This window comes from Rousettus aegyptiacus, unplaced genomic scaffold (genome assembly GCF_014176215.1).
Source record: "Rousettus aegyptiacus isolate mRouAeg1 unplaced genomic scaffold, mRouAeg1.p scaffold_m13_p_19, whole genome shotgun sequence".
NCBI classification, from domain to species: domain Eukaryota; kingdom Metazoa; phylum Chordata; class Mammalia; order Chiroptera; family Pteropodidae; genus Rousettus; species Rousettus aegyptiacus.
The window spans coordinates 2,836,436-2,856,631 of NW_023416294.1; the positions used below are offsets into that span (position 1 = coordinate 2,836,436).

The 20,196-nt window shown below is 51.7% G+C and overlaps 1 protein-coding gene across 3 annotated transcripts in view; it reads left to right on the forward strand.

Annotated features, from left to right (window-relative positions):
- Positions 1-20,196, forward strand: part of ANOS1 (anosmin 1) — a 126,498-nt gene that overhangs the window by 10,363 nt on the left and 95,939 nt on the right. For all 3 annotated transcript variants that reach the window (XM_036235699.1, XM_016132597.2, XM_036235700.1), the window contains exon 2: positions 19,024-19,071. In XM_036235699.1, coding sequence (XP_036091592.1) covers positions 19,024-19,071 — 48 coding nt within the window. The remainder of the gene's footprint in view (positions 1-19,023; positions 19,072-20,196) is intronic.

Sequence of the window (20,196 nt, forward strand, 5' to 3'; positions counted from 1 at the left end):
CCGGATACTTAAACACACGTCTCGGCTCCTGTCTCTGAAAGCCTCCAGCACCGAGCGTGATGGCCTCCTTTGGAAATTTATACTGTTGGCTACACTTTGTGGACCGGACAGAAAATCGACAAAGGCTCGCAAAGCTAAAATACCGAGAGAGATTTGGAAGAGGATGTACACCTTCTACATTGACATGTCACCCTGGCGCCTGGACAGGTTCCGAGTGCTGTTATAATGAGCAGATATACAAAGGAGCCTTGTGTTTCGGGGCCGCGAGCTTCCTTTCCAACCGACGGCCGGAATCATCATCATCATCATCATCATCATCATCATCATCATCATCGCCTCCACATTTCCTGAGAATTCCCTGTGCCAACGATTTCTGTCGAGATCCTCACATTTCCTTGCCTGTCCTTCAAGGCAAGCTCCTTCTGTTTGGCCTGCTTACTCTGATGTACCCCTCACTTGGTGGCCATGTCCCCCAGAGACCAGTGTTTTTGTAGACCATGGAGGAGTGACCGCCCATGATACAAGGAGAAGACGACCATGCAGCCATACGGACACCAAATAGTGTGTAGGCATCTGGGTTGACCCGTTCTTGCCCCAGAGCCCTGCCGTATGGATGACCCCACGAGAGACAGAGTCACAAGCTGCCTCGGAGCATAACCTCGAGTTGAGCTACGTCCGAGAACGATGAGGAGAGAGCCAAGTTTATGCAGAAGTTTCTGGTTACTTTCAGAAAGAATGAGAAGAACCCAGGAGGCCGGTTGCCATGGAGATGTTTCGGTGACTGAGGTTCTTTTAAATGTCTTCAGTGGCAAGAAAGTGCAGACAAATAACCCAAGAGACCGCCCCACATTAAAGATTCGCTGTTCGAAGGTGGACGTTTTCTGGTTTCCTTCCACGTTTTTGACTGTCAGAGCCCTTTAGGATAAGAACTTTGCCTTTAAATCTACGGTATCTGCTGCCGAGTTCCTTTCCGACTTCTCCAGAAGTTTGCAGGGTCTCCGCAACATATCTTTGAATAGAAACATATTCTCCCTCTCTCTCCACGCCCCCTCCGCCTCCCCTTCCCTGTCTCTGTATTGTGACATTTGGCCGTGTGTAGCGTTTTGAAAGCGAGCACAGCCAAACTCGTTTATTCTATAAATGGCCCACATCTGGGGAGTCGTTTTCCCCATTGGGCCGGAATCGAAAAGAAAGTAGGGAACATCTTTCCGCTCTTGTTTCCACATTTTTGTTTGCAGAATTCTGAGATGATGTTCTCACAGCTGCAAAGAAATAAAAAAAGGAAAAAAAGAAAAAGAAAATTCCGGGCAGAATGTATTCACTGGTTAAGTATCACGTTCAGGACAGAATTACATGTTTAGAGGTGAGGCCACGTTACAGCAGACCCCCCCGCCCCGTTTATATTTTCATCTTCCCGTTTTTCAGAAGGCGTGGACGCGTATAATACTTTTTACCTGTTTTAAATAGGGCAAGATTTGCGAACTCTAGTCCCATTTATGACTCCACAATTTTGGGGAAAAAAAAGGTTCCTTTTTTTTTGGATAATCATATGAAATGAGAGCTAAAATTTTATTTCCATGTATGTCTATATGTATTATCCAAGTGTGTCTAGCTTAGGTTTCTCAACCTTGGGTCTATTGACATTTGAGATACATAGATATTTGGGATATATATTTTCTATGTCTTTAACACTATATAACTCATGTCTTTGGGTCTATGTATCTCCAGTTTAATATCTGTATTTAGATATGTACATCTAAATCTAAACAGATGTGTGATTCTTTTATTACGTATCCAGGTACGTTCACTGCAAGGACAAACTCAGATACCCACCCACACGTAGATCGCAACAAAGACGCTCTCTTTCCCTTACAATTCGGGAGTTTCGGAACGTGCGCCTTTATGTCTCCGTTCGGGAATAAAAGAGGCACTCGTTTCTCTAAACTGCATTTAGGAGAAAACCTTCGCCTCCACCCCATGGCACACATTCTCCCGATTGCAAACAACGGTGTCTCTGCCTTTAGCAAAGCTGATTCTGAAGGTCCATCAGGGCATTTGTGGGTGTGATCATCATATAAGAAAATGGGGTATTTTTCGGACACGAGCAGACTAATTTAAAAGTGGTCATGTTGCATCTTTTTCTTTAAATATTTGCTGTGTGTGTGTGTGTGTGTGTGTATAAAATTTTTTTTAATTGGATGAGCCGGTGCTGACGAGGGGCGTCCGCTCCCCGAGGAACGTCTTTGCTGGCAGACGCGTGTTGTGAGGAAGCATGACGGGCTTCCTCCCAGACCGGGGATGTGCCCTTTGCCGCGATCTGTCACCTGCCACGGGGTGGCGGTGCCAACACCGCTTCACGTGGTGGCACTGTGATGCCACGCGGTGCGCGTGGGGCCAAGCGAGGCCCGTGCGCACTCAGCAGAAGGACCGCGTGTGGGGCTTCAGATGCGGTCGGCACAGAGCGCGTGCCTGGCGCTGGGGGCCGTGGGGCGGCGGAGCGAGCGGCTGACCCCTGCGTCCTGATCAAAAGGCGTGCCACCGACCTCGACCGACGGTCACCGAGAGCACACGGAGACGGCAAAGGAGCCTCTGCAAATGCGCTGCGTGTCACACGTCATCGGGGAAATGCACGTCGAAACAGTGGCGGGGTTCTGCTACACACCCGTCGGCGTGGCCACCACCCGGGACACCGGTCGCGGGACCTCTGGGTCGTTGCCGGGGGCAATGTAAAACGGCTCGGCTTACGTCCACACAAAAACCTGTACGTGGGCGTGTGTGTATAGCAGCTTTATTCGTAATTGCCAAAATTTGAAAGATTCCTTCAGTAAGGGAACGGATTTTAAAAAGGAAACAAACCAACTGTGGTCCTTCCGGACGATGGAATGTTATTCAGCACTAAAAGGAAGTGAGCTACGGAGCCTCGAGCACGCACGGAAGACCGTGGTGTGCACGTGCCCGGGGAGGGGGCCGATCTGCGTCCCGCAGGGGTGCGTCTGGCCTGCGTGACATCCTGGGAAAGGCGCGTCCACGGGAAGAGCGGCCAGATCGGAGGCTCGGGGCGGGAGCGAGGAAGGACGGGCGGGCGGAGCGCGGGACGCGTAGGGCCGTGAACACACTCTGCACGATGCGCCCTCGGGGCCGGCGCGTGTCCTGGTACGGCAGTCCACTGCGCGGCAGCCACGGCGACCCTGCCGTGGACGCGGGGCGTCGCGGGACGGCTCCGTGCGCACGTGCATTCATCGGGATGTGCCGAACCGGCTGCCCGGGCGGGGAGCGGGCGGTGTTCACAGTGAGGGGCGCTGAGCTCGTGGAGCGGGGTGCACACGGGTGCGGGAGGCTCTGCACCTTCCTCTCCATTTTCCTGCGAACCCAAACCTGCGCTGAAAAAGGATTTTTTTTTAAAAAAAAGAGGCAATTACAAAATACCCCGAATTTACAATTTAAAAAACCTACCCTTTGAAGTTTCTGAAAGAATACTGAGTTCTCCAGGCAGAGGATTACATCGAGATCTCTAACGCGCTTTTTTTCTCACTGAAAGATTTCTAGTCCCATATACATTGGAAAGACATGAAGTAGAATTTTTAATGGAAATCTAAAACCCTGGATACATACTGTGTGAGGGAAAAAGACCGTCGAATTCTAGGTCATCTAATTTTGTCATGAGACACCTGGCTTCCCGGAAGCTGGGCACTTATAATTCTGCAGGTAACAGGTTTTTTCTTGGCACTTTTTTTGCAAGCTGAGGTCTTTTTCTGGGGTTACGGCTCCTTCTCTCGCATTGCATTTAATTCATCATGTTTTCTCAAGTGATCTCTCATTAAAACATGCTCCCTTTTGAGCTTCACACTAAAATACCTCGGCATTATGATGAATGGGCCCGCATATCGTGTAAGCCAGGCTATCAGAGAGTCTATTTTAGTTTGATTAATTATTCTGTACTCTCTGATGAATAACACATAAATAACCATGTATCACAAGAAAACAACGTGACAAAAATCTAGCGCTTAGTAAACTCAATTAAAATGGGGGAGAACCATGTCTTTCTGTTAATTCTTTATCTTGCTTAGTTTCCCCCCACTGCAAATGAAAAACTCAGTTCAACTGAATCTTGGACATCCCAGCCTCTGGATGTGGAAAATTTCGCTCTAGTTTAAAATAGGTACCGCTGGGACTTACAGAGTGAATTCCAAAACATGTTACTAAAATATTCTGTAGAAATGCAGTTCAAGACAATAGTTTTCCTTGACGGGGGAGGGGAGGCATTGTCTGTTTTTCAAGTGGAAATTTTTTAAATGGTCATAGCGATAATCACGATAGTTCATGTTACCGAGAAACAGATTCCTTCCAGCTACTGTTAGTGCTTGCGAGTAATTAGCTTGATAACTGAAAATTAATCCTTCCCCTCTGCTGGTCGGAGTGCCAGGACCCAGGCAGTAATGTGCCCCGTGGGACCAGCTAATTACCAACAACAGATTGCGCCTGTCAACCTTTGCAGCTGTCGGGCATGTAGTGTGCAGAGACGAGGGGGATTTGAAGGGGCCTGGGAAGCTGGCTGTCCTGTTTTTCCCCGCTGTCATCCGGGGCGGTAAACAGCATGTTCCCTGAGCTGTTTCTCAGGGAGATGCCCGTGGCCCGAGGTGAGCTGGGACGGAGTGGAGGCCGGCGCTGGACGCCATGCCCTGCAGCTCTGTTCCCAGGCGTCCGTCTGGCAGGTTCAGAAGGAGACGTGGACTTCACTGAGTTGAAAATCACACACACACACGCGTGTGCATGAAGATCAGTGTCCCGCCTGACCAGGGGGAGGATCCTTGTGGATAAGCGGGGTGCCCTGAGGCCGCGGAAATGCTGGACGGGGTACCCCGAGCTGTGCTTGGTGAATGTGGAGAGAGACAAAGGAACCATTTGGCCCATTCTTCGCGAAGTCGCTCTCGGTGAACAGGAACACTGCGGCCTCTCCCTTCGCCCCGAGGTTCTCTGGCTCGAGCGAGGAGACAGGGCCGTGGCCGGCCTCTGAGGCCACAGCTCTCTGCACCCAGAGCTCTGCGGGTCTGGGGACCCCTGGGCATGTGCGTGTCCAGTGAGCTTGCAGGCGACAGCTCGGAAGCAGAGAGAAGCCCTGGGGTCGTGTGGCGTACGCTCCCGGGCCTCTCGGGCTGGTGGGGCGTGCAGGTCTCGGCGTGGAAGCACCCCGCCCGCTGCCCGCTGTCCCCGGGGGTCTCCCCCGGCCAGCGTTCCTGCCCGCCAGGCGGTGTGGCATTCGTGAGGGCTTGCCGCCTCCCACGGGGGTCCGCGGTGCCTTCCTCGGCCCCCCAGGACGCACTCGGGTTCCCTGTGCTCACTCGTCAAAGGAGAGGCTTGGGGCACCGTTGGCCGCCATGTCCCTTGATATGGCATGAAGGCTGCAACTTGCCGACAGGGGGTGCGGCTCGGTGCAGCCTCCCCTGGCCTGGTGTGTTCAGGGGACCTCACTCGGGCCAGGGAAAGAAGCCTTGACAGAGGCTTCAGAGAGCCAAGGTCATGAGTGGCTGAGGTCGACAGAGTCAAGGGTGCAGATGTGGGGGGGGTGGGCGAGAGGGCGCTGGCCTCGACCCCCTCCTCGTGACGTCTGCTCCGCCCCTGTCCGGTCAAGTGGACTATACCGGAAACCGGGCCGGCCGCTCGTGACAGACCTGCGCGGTGATAAACAGGCGACTCCTTGTGACGCAAACGTGCGTTCTAAGGTTTAACTGCTTTACGTTCAGACGGGCGGGGGCGAGTCCTCGTCCTCGAGATGGAGGGATGGGTGGGTCGCGATGAGACCCCGCGTCCCGACGTGCCCGGGGAGCTGACGGGGAGCCAGAGGTCGGGGACGGGCGCGCAGAGTGGTTTGGGAGCAGAGGTTTAACAGAGCAGCACCGAGGCAGAAGCTGCTGCGTGGGGCGCAGCGCGGGCTGGGGGGGCGCAGCTCGGGCTGGGGGGTGGGCAGCAGCGCGTGTGCGGTGTCAGCGCCCGTGACGATCCGGCGGAGTGACGTCCCCCACGCTGCGGAGCCAGACCTCGGCGTCGCTAAGGGCCGGAGCTCAACCGAGCGCACCCGGCGGTGCCATGGCTTTGCGAAGCGCTTTGTGAGCCGGCCAGCAGCCCATGCAGCGTCCGGGTCCCCCTTTTTACGAGAGGAAACGGGGGGCAGGGCGAGTAGTAACAAAGGAAAGGGAAGGATTAATTTTAGGCCGGGACGTATTCTTTCGGGGGGCAGAGAATGGCAAGGGCCTTCTTCTTCCTGTGGGGGACAGAGAGGCCCCCATGACAGAGCCCCTCCTCGGTGTCGAGCAGGAAATCCCAGCCTGGTCTCTGCAAGCGGCGGGAACGGGAGCGTGGTCAGGCCCTGGCGCCGGCCGTGGCATCGCGGGCGTCTCCACGAGGGAGGAAGCCGGCGCTTCCCCCCTGACCCTTGCGCTGACCCTCAGCACCTCAGAAAACGCCCATCTTGGGGAACGGCATCATTGGAGACGAATCGGTCACGATGACGTCGTACCCGAGTCGGGTGACCGCAGAGAGTCGCTGAACAGAGGGGATTCGGCCTCGGACCCCCCCCCGCGGGGTTCAGGGTCCGCCGCGGCTCCGTTTCTTCGGTCCTGTGGGGAGGGGCGGGCCTTTGGCTCCTGGCCGGCTGGAGGGTCAGGTCAGCAGGTGCCACTTGTGCAGCGAGCGATGTCGCCGTTCGAAGTGACTCGCGGGTCGCGGGCGTCTCCGGCCCGCTTCCAGGGAGCAGAGCCGGCTTCCGCGGCTCGCGGGGACCCGTGTGCCCCTCCGTGAGCCTTTTCTGCAAAGGCAAAGTGGACACACAGCCCCTCGCGGGCAGGACACAGGTGCGAGGCCAGGGCGCAGTGCCACCTGCCGCCACGGGCCCAGGCGCTGCTCGGAGGCGACGAGACCGCCCAGCACACGCCTGCCCTGCGGCCTTCGGGGGGCAGTGCAGTCTGCACCCTGACAGCTCCCCACCCTGCCACACGGCACACCCTGCTGTTTACACCCCAGGAGCCCCACGGTCACTCTGCTTCCTTTTGATTCTCAAATAGTATCAAGAAGAGTGCAATACGGTGATTTATGAGGGATGCAGATGTGGTCATTCAGGTGACTCAAATCTATCTGTCACATGTATTTGGCTCTCACCCACTGCAGCTCTGAAACCCTCACCATTTCCTGCGAAAGCCCTGATAAAGGTGCCTTTGTTATGTTAAGGAGATGACTTTTGGAAAACCCCCTAGGTAACTGGTTGCCAGGGGAACCAAGCTCATAGTTAGAAGGTTGGGACTTCCAGCCCCTCCCCCACCTCCAGGCAGGGGTCAGGGAGCTGGAGGTGGGATCAATCAGCAAGGGCCACGATTTAATTTAATTTAATCGATCTGTGTAACGCAGCCTCCACGCAAACCCGAGGGAGCTGGCCGCAGCCGCCCAGGTTGGGGGACAGGTGCAGTCCGGGAGGCCGGGACCCCCGGAGAGGACTTGGACACTCTGCGCCTCCGGACACTGTGCCCTGCGCAGCCGTCTGGCCGTCCCCGAGGCACGTCCTTTCATGCTACCCCGGGGATCCAGCTAGTGAAATGCTCCTCCGACTTTCGTGAGCCGCTCTGGCAAATTCATCACGCCGCACAGGGCACCTGGGAACCTCTGATTTACAGCCAGGTGGGGAGAAGTAAAGGTCACGACCTGGACTGGCAGCTGGCCTTTCAAGCGCAGGCTGTCTGTGGAACCTGCAGTGGGTGGCCGGTCGGTCCGAAGCAGGTGTAACAGGCTGGGCCAACGACGGGCATCTGAACGGGGCTGGGTGGAGGGCAGCCTTGTGGAGCTGAGCCCTTCACCTGTGGGGTCTGAGGCCATCTGCAGGTAGAGAGAGTGGGAACTGAGATGAAGTCTCAGACGCTCCGCCCCTTCTCCCCACGCTGGAAGTGGTCCGGGAACCCCAAAGAAAGGGCGTGTTGTGTTCTCGGAATTTCTCCTTCCCGGCGAGGGGTTATGGGTGACAAATTCAATCCAGTGCAGCCCTACCTTAAAGAACTGTGCCGATTTTATGCTCGATGCGGGTACTGAGCCTCCGGAAAGACTTGAAACAACCAAACCGCCTAGAAATTCGTAAGGCGGGTCTTATTCGCAAGCAATGGAAAACTGTTTTCTTTATTATCATGTTGAAACGTATTGGGGGCTCCTTGCCGAGTTCTCCGCGGTTAATCCCATGAGCCACGTAGGACCCCGGGTCCCTCCGGGAAGTCCTTCTCACCTGCTCACTGTCACCGTTTGTGGGCAAAGCGTTCACACTTGTGGATTCGCATCTTTCAGCGAGAGTACGGCCTCGACTTTACGGGATCACAGGCGGTCTTCGTAAACATGTCCGTGCTAATCTTACACACACACACGCACGACTCTCATGTTAGAAAGCAATACGCTAACTTTTCCCAGAGCTCACCGTGGAGGATGGAAAAGGGACCGGGAATTCGGAAAAGGGTCTTCGGGCTCCAAATTGGGTGTCCTTTCCACAAAAACCTTTTTGTCTGAATCAGCAACGCATTGCACAATCTTGTTCTTCCCGGGCTCCCGCGTCTTTACGTACAAAGGGAGAACCACGGGCTTCCCTCCCTCTCCACTGTCTCAGTCCTCACCGTCCAGAATTTTCCGCCGAATCTGCCGGTGGCGAGAGCGCTGATGGCATTCACGTGGCAGCCAAAGCTGTGACGACGAGTGACCTGACGTGGCCATACGGTCTGGGGTTTGGTAACTGTGACGCGGCATTTGATTTTATGAGTTCACACGGCATGGGCCGTACACCGCGTCTTTCTCTTCCGATTCTGACCTTTTCCTTAGGCACTGCCCACGTTTTTGCAGAGACTTATTAGAGGATTACGTGAGTAAGAGCGTGAAAGATGAGCGGGTAGAAAGTCGAAAAGTTAACGGCCGCCCGCCCCTTTGCTCTCCCGCGGGTCTGAGAGCTTCGGGCACGCATTCGGGGACGGAAAACTCAGTGACATGCGTGGCATGCGATGGGACATGACGACCTCTTTCCCTCGGAAAGTTCCTCGTACTGGAAGACGATGACGTGTCATTAACCGGTTAGGTCTGTGTTCTTTTCAGCAAGAGGGCAGACGGCGTGCCCGTCAGAGGTAATTACACGGTATCATCTGGCTCAGAGCGCTACCGCGCACAAATGTCTCGAGCGGGTGTTTGGAATCGCACGCTGGGACTGTCCTTTTCCTTGTCCTGGTTGTATTTAAGGGGCAGGCTCGGCCCCATTCGAATAGATCTAGATCGTCACAGAAAGGCAGCGACAGGAAGTCCCGCCGACGCAAACGGTTTGCATGTCCAGGGGACAGTAACGTGGAAGAACGTCTCAGAGTGACCTAGGGTCTTGCATGGCTCAGGCGGTTGACTGCGGGGAAGTCAGAATGCTAAGAAACCTTCGTCAGCTTTGATGTAACAATAAAATAGGTTTTAACTGGTCATGGATAATTATACTTCGCGTGCACTGTCCTTAGCGGGCAGGGTGAGCTCGAGTTCCCATTTGGCTCATTGTGAAGTCATTGTCTTAGGAGCTGGTGATCTGCCTTTAGTTTTGGCTCAAGTTTCTCCTGATTATTATTATTATTATTATTATTATTATTATTATTATTTTATATATGAAGCATCCTACAATAAAAACAAAATAACAACAACAAAAACAAGGAGACAGCTAAGACGCAGCCCCAACATTACATGTTACCTGAAGTATACTTTAGCGAGTTGTAAACTTGCAGCTCATGAGCATCTTTCCAGAGAATTATAGTAAATGATGTGGTGATTAAGGGTCATGTAAAGTTATGTTTTTAAATTGGTTTTCCGCCTTGTTCTTGCTTTTTTTTTTTTTTTTCTGCTTTGACACTGACTTTAATTCTTCATGAAAACTTTGGAAAGATGTGGACATGTTTTTTCAAAAAATCATTTCTAGCGTTCCTTTCAATTGTTTAGTACACAGCCTCACACGACAGCGCCCATGGGCAGGTCGAAACATGTCGAAACAGCAATTTGTTCTTCTTCGGTGATTATCCTCCGGAGTAACCATTCTCTTTCAGGAAAAAACGCATCAGAGAAGTTGTAATGCCTCCTAACCCAGCTTGACGGATCGAGAGAGAGCTTGTTGGGACTTGAGATGACGTGTGTGCACGTGATACACTTGGGAAGGGGAGAGTTCCCCAAGGGCAGACTCAGAGCCCTGAGCGGGGACAGGGGGGGCTCCTGACCGAGCCCCGAGGGCATTCAAGCCCACGCCAGAGTCAGAGACAAAGGCAAGTTTCTAGAGCATGGTGTCCTCTCAGAGACAGGGTGGAAGGCAGCTGAGAGCGACCGAGAGACAGACCACGAGAAAAGACAGATAAGACAGAAGATCCTGCGTGTTCGGGGAATTCATTTTATATCTGTGTCTGTGAATTACGATTTAAAGACTGTGCTTACCCATTTTCCGTGATGGTGTGGGTATATGGTGTGACAGATCAGGGCTGTGTAGCCTGAAAGGCCTGGGCGTACAGCGAGAAAGCCTGGGGCGGTCCCCAGCCTTTGATCTATAGGTTCCCCATGGGTTGTTGGCAGGAGGAAATGAACGATTAGGTTTGTTTGGTTTCGGGAAGGACTCAAAGACTGTGTTCCCAGTACGCCTGCAGAAACGCTTCAGGGCCGATCAGCACCTTGCCGGCTCTGAATACAGCTGGGTTTCGCATTTAGTTCTCAGTTTAGTTCTCATGCGTCCTCCCCGCCTTGCTTGGGCTGCACCCCACTTCTCCGGCTGTCCACGGGTTTCCCGTTCCTGTCCCTCTGGAAGGGCCGTTCTTCCTGCAGCTGACCTGGCCTGGATGCCTTCGACGTGCTGCTCTCACTGAAGAAACATGCCACGTAGCTACTTCCTTTATTGCAACGTGGCTTTTTTTTTTTTTTAACCTGGAAGCCTCTCGATGGCAAGAAGCCCATCCGCCGTGTGGTTCGCAGAGCTCAGAGCTCGAAGTCTCCGAACGTTCCCGGGTCGTATATTTTCAGGGTCAGTCCCCAAGGGGAGGTGAAGGAGGCAGCATGGGGCAGGAGGCGGAGGGGGCTGACAGACGTGCCTTCGGAGCCACAGCCCCGGTGGGTCCCGCAGCTCCCTCTGGAGCCCTGAAGGTCATCCAGAATGGGACAAGGAGGCTGGCCCTCTGCGCCCCCGCATCGGCCACTCAGCCAGCGGAGACGGGCTTCTCCCTACAGACGTGTGGCCTTGAGCTAAGTCCCTCTCTTCAACCAAGTGCCGTCCCCTGCTGGGGAAAGGGAACTTTGGCTGGGAACTGTCGACTCTCCACGCTCTGGGCAGGAATATTCCCGTGGGTCGTGGGGGGTGGGGACATCCGGGTCGTACAGGGCCAAATCTACTGCAGGTCATTATTCTCGTGGCTTTGTGCAGCACGACTCCTCCTTGGGGGCCATAGTCTCCGGCCGCTGGCCCCCCCGGGGGGCTGTCACGTGCCAGGATGCTTCGCTCTCAGGCTTCCTCCCACCGCAGGTTCTGAAGCTTCCACTCTCTCTCTACACCTGCTCTGCGCCTTTCCCTCGAGACCTTCCTCCCGCGAGCCCTGAGTCCAGACCAGCTGTCCGCGCGCTGTTCACCGCCGGCGTCGCAGGACCAGACACCTCTGGGGCGTCTGCTGATGTCCAGGTTCTAGGGGCAGGTCCCAATGGAGCACGTTGGTCCCCCAAAACCTGCGTGTGGAACAGATCCCCCAGGGGGTCCTTTGAGCCGGGAAGTGTGGAAGCTGTCACCTGGCCCTTCTTCTCTTAGGTGACTGCTGCGTCCTGTCTAGAGCCCGTGAAGCATCATTTAAAAAATTTTTTTTTTGATCAGTAGCTTCGTTTTCTTGCCTTTTGGCTCCTCCCCGTGCAAATTTCTAGCTCTGAACACCGCGAGCCCTGACAGGTGTGTACTGGGACGTGTCAGCTCAGTGCGGGGCACCACGGTGGGGGGGGAGGTCACGCAATGGCACGGATGGCGTTGCCACACACGCATCGTCCTCCTCGGCCTCAGGCCACCGTCTGGAGCAACCGCCCACCCTCCCGGGGATGCGCTCGTGGGCGCCTTCGCTCGCCTCCCTGCAGGGACCCGCCTCCGTGCTGGTCTCAGTGGGGAAAGCCGAGGGCGCCCGCGGCTCCGTCCCCGTCCGTCCGCGCTCGCGTCGGGGCCGTTGCGCGCGCGCGCGCCCTGGACAGACCCGCGAAGCGGATGCTGCGCGCTCCGCGGCCGCTCACGGTGCGCGCGCACCTGCGCGCAGGTGCTCCTGCTCCCCTGCCCCGCGTCACCGCTTTCCGGAAAGTATCCACCAGTTTAACGAGTCGCTCGGCATGAGGTCGTCAGTCATTTCCTGCACGCGGATTTGAGAAAGCAGCGGCAGCCCCCCCCTCCCCCGCCGCCCCCTGCACCCCGAAGAGTAGCTACCGAGATGTGCTCGCATGCAGGAGAAGGCGGCTCGCTGCGGAGCCACCATAAACTTAGCTATAAGAGATTTGGGCGAATCGAAGACGCCATCGCCAGAATGTCCATTTTTAGGCGACCCTAAGAAATTTTTGTTTTTAAATGATAAAATTGTGACACATGGCATATTCTCAGACCAACATCGGGTCCCAGCAATATTGTGTTGCTTTGTAATACACCTGGCCCAGCGGGTTTGGGGATTTCTTCTGCCTTCATTTGTGTTTTTTATGAGGTTATGCGTCTTTTCGTTCCTACATCGGTCATATTGCGTAGTGCGGCTTCTGCCGCAGGTGGCATATTCCTTGCTCGAATCCTTTGCGGCTTTGGTTGTTTGTTAGTTGCAAGGAAATATGAAAATCCAGTCTTGCCCGCAATGAGAAAGTGCTTGGCTGTTCGTCCTTCACATTTCTGTCCTTACACTGATTTTTCCTTTCAATGCCGAATCGTAGTCTAATTATTTTAGGCGCCTTGGAGATGTCGGTCAAGCACACGTGGGGGGCCATCAACGTACGCAGCTCAGCGTGCACGGTTGGCGGGCACGGCCACGGCCAAGTTCGCAAGTGCGGAACGCGGATGACCACTCGCGTCTGCCATGCGGCCAACGATGCCCGCCTCACGATGCGTCGCCATTGCGACCAGATGCACCCCGCTTCAGAGGCGGTCGGTCTCTGTGCCGCAGTGACGTCTCATACCTCCGGAGTTTGCCCACGGTTGTTGAAAGGACATGTCCCAAGTCCAGGGACTCGGATCCGGTCCCTGACCTGGCTTCCGGAACTTACCGTCCGTCTCTCATTTCCACCAAACCTTCTTTCTGTGCTTTGTCTCCAATCGGTGTGAATCGAGGGTACGGTTGCGATGCTCAGAGGTTACTGGGGACCCGTATCCCAGGCTGGACATTTCCAGTGGTTGCCATGACAGCTGAGCCAAAGCCACATAACAGCACAGTATTCTAGTGTCAGAAACTGTCACCTGTACATTCCGACGCCCACCGTAGGGACCCCAGAGCAGCTGATGGCCATCATCGTGCTGATGGCGTTTTGAGTGGCCGGGCTTTGATAAGCAGTGAAGGAAGTTTCTCTTTGCCTCTTGACAATGAAAACAAAATTGCGCTTTTATGTCAAACTTTAAAGGAGTCCTTGAGTCTCCCGTGCATGCCCGGAGAGCCCAGAGTCCTTGCAGGACCCTTCTGTCTGCCCTGTTCCGCCCACTCTGTCCTCTGTTCCTGCCTCTCTTCTGAATTCTTGTGACTTTCCCACCGTCACTCAGACATAAGCAAATGACGAAAGTGAAAGGCAGGAAATTTCAAAGGAAGGGATGGAACAGGAAGCGCTTTTGGGCGGACAGACATCGTCCACCTGCCGACCGCGGGCCCGGAGCCCGCCCCCTCTTCGGGCGGCTCATCCTCGACTCTCAGCATCGCTCTGCTTTCTAGACGAGGGGCGATCGGCGAGAGGTCCCTGGGATGGCCGCGGTCCCCACTCGCCTGTCCTTTTCCTTGTTCCCGCTGTGAGGGGAATGACATTTGCACAGTCGTTACTTTTTTAGCTTTCCCACGAACGATGCTCGAGCTGTCCAGTTTCCAGTAGGCACCCTATTGTTCAAGCTTCCCTTACCCCGTCAGGTGAGTCATTTACAAAATTTCGGTGATTCTGCGTCATGCCCTAAGCCTACTTAAGTTTGGATTTATTGCCGCACGAGTCATTTATTGTCCGGAAATCTTTGAGGGTGTTACGTGAATTTTGTGCGGACAGTATCATTTCCCAGAATTTTCCCCCAAGAATATAAATTTTAATACCGAATGTGGCTTAGAAAATACTTATTGAATTCCAAGCTGTAACAAAAATGAGTGACTTCTATATCCTCTTGGAGGAGATTACAATTGGAAGACCTGAGATGTCCTAAGGGAAGCCAATACTTGCGATTCTGTGGTGGGTCCCCTCATTCTGAGACAGACCGCAAGTCGGAAAGAATCTGCCCTTAGGTAATGCTGTCCCACGTGCAGTCTGCATCAGAATGGTCCTTGTCAAAATTCATAGAAAAATGTAATGTTTTCCCGTATGCCATAGTCTGGCGCTTGTGTTCCATAAGTTTTCTCTACATGGCTTTAATTACGTCCATCTATAAACGACAGTCAGCACAATTATTTCTTAAATAATTTGCATTTGGTTCTGAATGTAACTTTTTGCCCACTTTGCCATGCCCAATCTCTTGAACATTTACTCTGCAGGAAACAAAATAATGAACCCGATTTCCCTAAAAGTTCCACCCAGGGAAGATGAAACATTTCTCCGGCTCAGCCTATTTATTTCATTCCTTTCGGCTCCTCGCGAATGATTAAAGTTTAAATTCCTCGTATGGCTCCGTATGGCACCCACTCATTTTCTACAATCGGTAATAATTGCGCGGGGTCGTGAGCGAGCCAAGGGTGAGTGAGAGGAACAGGTAGACTGGATTCGAGGTGGTTGCTGAGGATCATTAAGTGAACACAACCCCGGTACGTTATTTCTCACCACCCGTGACCAGCTGCCCGAGTCTGGGCGTCAGGAGGATGTGTCGCAGGTTAAGGCGAGGGGACCCCCAGAGGCTTCTCGGAAGAAGGGAGGTTTGCAACAACTCCAACGACGGGTGGGCATTGTGTCGGCGTGGGGACAAGTGCTGGGGTGGGGGGGAGGAGGGAAGCTGAGCTCCTGCTCCTCGAGCCCGTGGCCAGGTGCGAGGCGGCCGAGGCAGGGTCCTGTGCCCCGCGCTGCCTCCCCGCGTCCCCATGTCCCCGTGCTGAGCGGGGCGGGCTATGGGCGAGCATCGTTTTCCTCCAGGATTCTGTTCCGCGTGAGCCATTCGTAGAAGCCAGAGGGAAATTCTTTTTTTGGGGGTGGGGGTGGGGGTGGGGGGAGATGGGAATAAAAAGGCCATTAATATACTGATGACGATTCATCATATTTGATAGAAATCTCACTTATAAACAAAAAATATAGACATATAGTTTTTTTTTTCCTTTTAAGTCGACTTTATGTTTTAGATCGGTTTTAGGTTCACAGCAAAACCAAGCAGAATTATAAACTGCTCCCCATCCACGTGCAGCCCGCCCCCCACTGTCGACACCCCCCATCAGAGGGGGGCATCCGTCGGCCACCATCCACGAACCGTCGTCATCACCCCAAGTCTGTATTTCACATTAGAGTTCCCTGTCCATGTTGTACCTTCCGCGAGCTTGGACCAACGTGTAGTGACAGACACGTCATCCACCGTCAAAGCGTCACACGGCATTGTCGCACTGCCCTGAACACCCCCTGTGCTCCGCCAGGTCAGCCTCACCCCCGCCCTGAATCCACCCGTCTCGTCACCGTCTTCACGGGTGAGCCTTTTCCAGACTCTCCGAGAGTCGGACTCATGCCGTCCGGGTGGCCTTTTCGGTGCGGCCTCTCTCACTGACCAAAATGCAGCGAAGGACGTGCCCAGTAGAGATGTGTTTCGAAAGATACTGCGAGCCGTGGAGATGCCCAGCCTGTTTTCCCGTCTTGCCTGCCTCCCTGAGCTGCTGCTAAATCCGTGAGGAAGGCGTGAGCATGCCGAGGATAGGAAGGGACACCCTTACAATCGTAAATGACATCGAGTGTGTTCTTCCGTGGTTCCAAAACAATAGGAAGATGTTTTCCGTTGAGATGAACTCCTACGTGTTCAAAGAACACATGTATGCAAAAACGAAATTGTCATTTGAGAGTAACAGCTAATCGTCTGGAGTTTCGTAGGGTTGGTGGGGGCAAAGGTTCTCTCTCTGTCCTGGGTTTTCTGGGCTAGTATCTGTTCCAAATGTTCTGACCTGCCCTTGCACGGTAAACGGGCATGTTTCTGAAACGGCACATCGACACCTGGTTATGTCAAAAAAAAAAAAAAAAAAGAAAAAAAAAAAACAGCCGGGATCTGTTATCATTCTCTCTTGTCTTCTCAGATGGTTGTATCTGGGTAACTAGTTTTTACTTTTCTTCACCCTCCCCGCCCTGCCTTGTGGGTCGTCTTTGAGTGAAAGAAGGGTTGTCTTTGCTTGAAGCCTTTGAAGAATGATTTTCCTTTAAGGGGGCAAAAAAAAAAAAAATCAAAAGGCTAGAAATGGAGAGACTTTGAAAACGTCATTGAAATCATGTCTGGGGGAAAGCGATTGAACTTACATAAACCCTTTGAAAGTTGCATTGACGAGCATTCATGTTTCATCTAGTAAAACCAATAAAATACAGGATGTAATCTTTACGTGCTTACAGAAGTCCCGCCGTCTGATCCTTCCTGGAGGTTGGAGCGGACGACTCTAGAAGCGAGCGTCTTTCTTCCCTGATGTACTTTACCTCTTGATTTGGCTGGCTTTAAGCCAGGGCAAGACTTTATCGACAGTCCTCTGTTTTATTTTTATTGTCGGGTAACTTAATGCGTGCAGGGTATTGTCATCTAAGAACTTGCCCCTAGGCAGGATGTTGAAATGCACTGGATTCTTGTATTTTCCCATTGCTCACCTGCTCCAAGAGCATTCCAGGTGAGCCACAGAGGTGGATGGTGCAGTGCACACACACACCTGGCCTGCACACGGTGCCCAGGAGTTAGTTAATCCGAGGTTTACCGACTTCCTTGATGCCGTGGGTCGGGGTTCTTAGAAGTTCTTTGTACAGGTAAAATAGTACGGAGACTGCTGGTTGAGTAAGACAAATGCCCAGAGGAGCTGCAAAAATTAAGGCGATTAGGGCTGTTTTAAGAAAAACAGGAAACCTGAGATCCAAAAAGGAAATACAGACACGTTTGCGGGGAATGTGTACGTGCAGAAAATTTCTGCACAGAAAAACATCATGAATAAATTCAGAAACAAATGAGGCCCTAGAAAAAGCGATACAATCCCGATTTGAAATCACACAACGAACAGGCAGTTAGTTCACCGGAAAGGAAGAACAGCGTCCAATCGAAGGAACTCAAACCAGATATGTCACCAATGCCCCCTGTCATGTAGGCAGACATGCGAGCATTGCTACCACCCACCCAGAGACAAAAGCAGGGTGGGCCCCTTTCCCGAGCCTCGCTGATAAGATCAAACCAGTTAGCGCAGAATGAGCCTTATGCAAAAGAGCTGGGCGGTTTTAAGTCCAGGATTACTCCTGCCTCCTAAAAACAATAGTAATGGAACTGCAACAAAATAACGTCCATAGTAGCAGTGGTGGCCTCCCTGCCTCCTGCCCCACAGCTGACTGTTATTCTGCTAAATGCTTTACGCGGATTATCTTTTTAATCTTCCCAAGCATCCTATGACATCCTGTCTTCAATAATGATAATAAAAATCATTGCAATCATAATAATCTTTCATGCTTGCTTGCTATCATCCCAGAATTTCTTTCTAATGACAGGGCTTTTTGTTGTACGGTTAGTGGAATTTTTTGCTTAAAACGCAAACGCTTTGTTTGAGGAAATGCATTGATATTACCGCCCCCTCCCCCACCCCCAGAGAGTGTCTGTGTCCGTAGGTTTCGGTTTATTTTGGGAGGCTGTTTGGTAGGGGTGCCGGCTTTCAGTGTGGGGGGTGCGGGCAGTAGAATCTGCATTTGCAGGGTCCCTGCACGCAATCTATTTGTGCTTTTGGTCCTGAGGTTTGTCCATTTTACCTACTAAAGGAACAGAAGGTAGCCAATCAGTTTCACCCCCCGCGGAGAACTCACAGCTCTCATCCTCTATTTTTTTTTTTAACCTTCTGACATTTACTGAATAAAAAATTTTTATTCCCAGCAATAAATCAAAGCCCACTGTAATCTGCTTTCCACTTACTTACATAACCTCCTGTCCTACCCTCTGCCCTGGCCCCTCTCTATGACCCCTGCTGTGAACTTAGGGCCTGCAGGCTTGTTGGATGGATGCTCCACCTCTCCCTCCAAGATGAGAAATCCGGAATCTAGAGATTAGAGATAAATCTAGACTCTGGAGGTTCTGTCAGAGCCCGCCCTTAAACTCACGCTTTGTCTCACTGCAGTCTTGCTCATCAGCATGCACACAGCTTGGCTTGACCTCTGGTCTCCTGGTTGAGGATATTTTCATTGGCTACATCGATTCCTGCTTTCTTAAGTGTAAAATGGGAAAATGAAGCGCGCGCCATTATAGGGGTTGATTATGTGGGATAAGTATAGGAACCGTCAAAGCAAGCACCTGTTCTATAGACGTGGCCAGCTCGTAAATTGACCAAAACCACTGAGATGAAAGCAGGTGTTCATTCTCCCGGTCCGTGTTTCACTGCTCGGTACGCCGTAAGAGACGGCTCACTCTTCCTTCTAGGAAGCTGGAAATCTTTGCGATTCGTTATGCCTTTCTTTGTATCACGAAGTCAAGGTCAAAATTGGACTTACACGAGAAACACATTTTCCGTTTTGGGAAGAGAGAAAAGCCTCTCATGATGGCGCGGTCGGTCTTTCGTTCATGCAAATATTTAGAAATTATAGGCACACACATGTGTGTGTACTTTTCAGCGAGACAATTATTTAATGAGTCAATATTTCTTTTTCTCTCTGCAGACCAATGGTTCCCTGGTTTGGTGCCAGAATCACAAACAATGTTCTAAGGTACGTTCCTTGTTGTCACTGTATCAATATTAAAAAAAATAAAAACGACTTCTAATTTGGGAATAGTTTTACAGTCGCAGGAAATTGGCAAAGCAGTACAGAGAAATTGCATGTGCTCTTTACCCGGTTTCCGCCAGTGGTTACACTTTGTGCACTTGTAGAACAAGATGAAAGCATCAGGGATTGACGTTGGTACAATGTATATAGTTCTACCAGGTTTTATCACATGCGTCTCCCGTTAGTGCAGCTGTTGCTACAGGTGAGACCCGCTATCCATATTTGTATCCACTACCTTATTTCTCTCTTCTGTTACTTTTTAACTAAAAAAAGTTTAAGGAGAAAACATCTTCCTGTTAGAGCAGAACAGTCAGTGCATTCTACTTACAGCGATGTTATTTTTCACGTTCTTTGTTCATGTGTAAGAATTGCTGGGTAAATAATTTGATCGTTGAAGTAAACAGTCTCTTCTCCCTGTCTGAGTATTTCTTGTCGCACGCAAATATTTCAAAGCTGTCATTATACTCAGCTATGTGTATAAAAGTATAAATTTCTTACCTCAGCCCCCAAACATCACAATTTGATGGCACTTTAGCTCCATCGCAGAAGTAGGTTTTATATTCAGATTATATAAATGAGCGGTTTAAACTTGCTAAAAATATTGGAGCAAACTTGGGACCATAATAGTGTTCGATGGGCTTTATTTCATGGACATTACTATTAGACTTGAAACCGAACCATTTCTTTATTTCATAACCCCAAATTTCATCTGAACAATGCACAATAGTATTTTTATGAAGAACGATATTATTTCAAAACATCTTTCAAACATAGTATCTCAAAGTAAATGATTGTAGTAGAATAATATTCCTGAACCTAAAACTTGATTATAATGACACATTCTCAGATTCATGCATGCATTGTGTGCTATTTAATACAGATGAATGTTATTAAAAATAAAATAGACTTATTATGTGAATGTGAAATGATTTGGCAAAAATAAGCTTGCTTAGCTCGGACTCTCTCGATCTTGGGCAGACATGAAATGTCTGGTTTATGGTCCTTTTACTCTTTTTATATATCAGAAGCATTTGCTCCGATAAGCCGTTTTCTGGTATCTATTATATT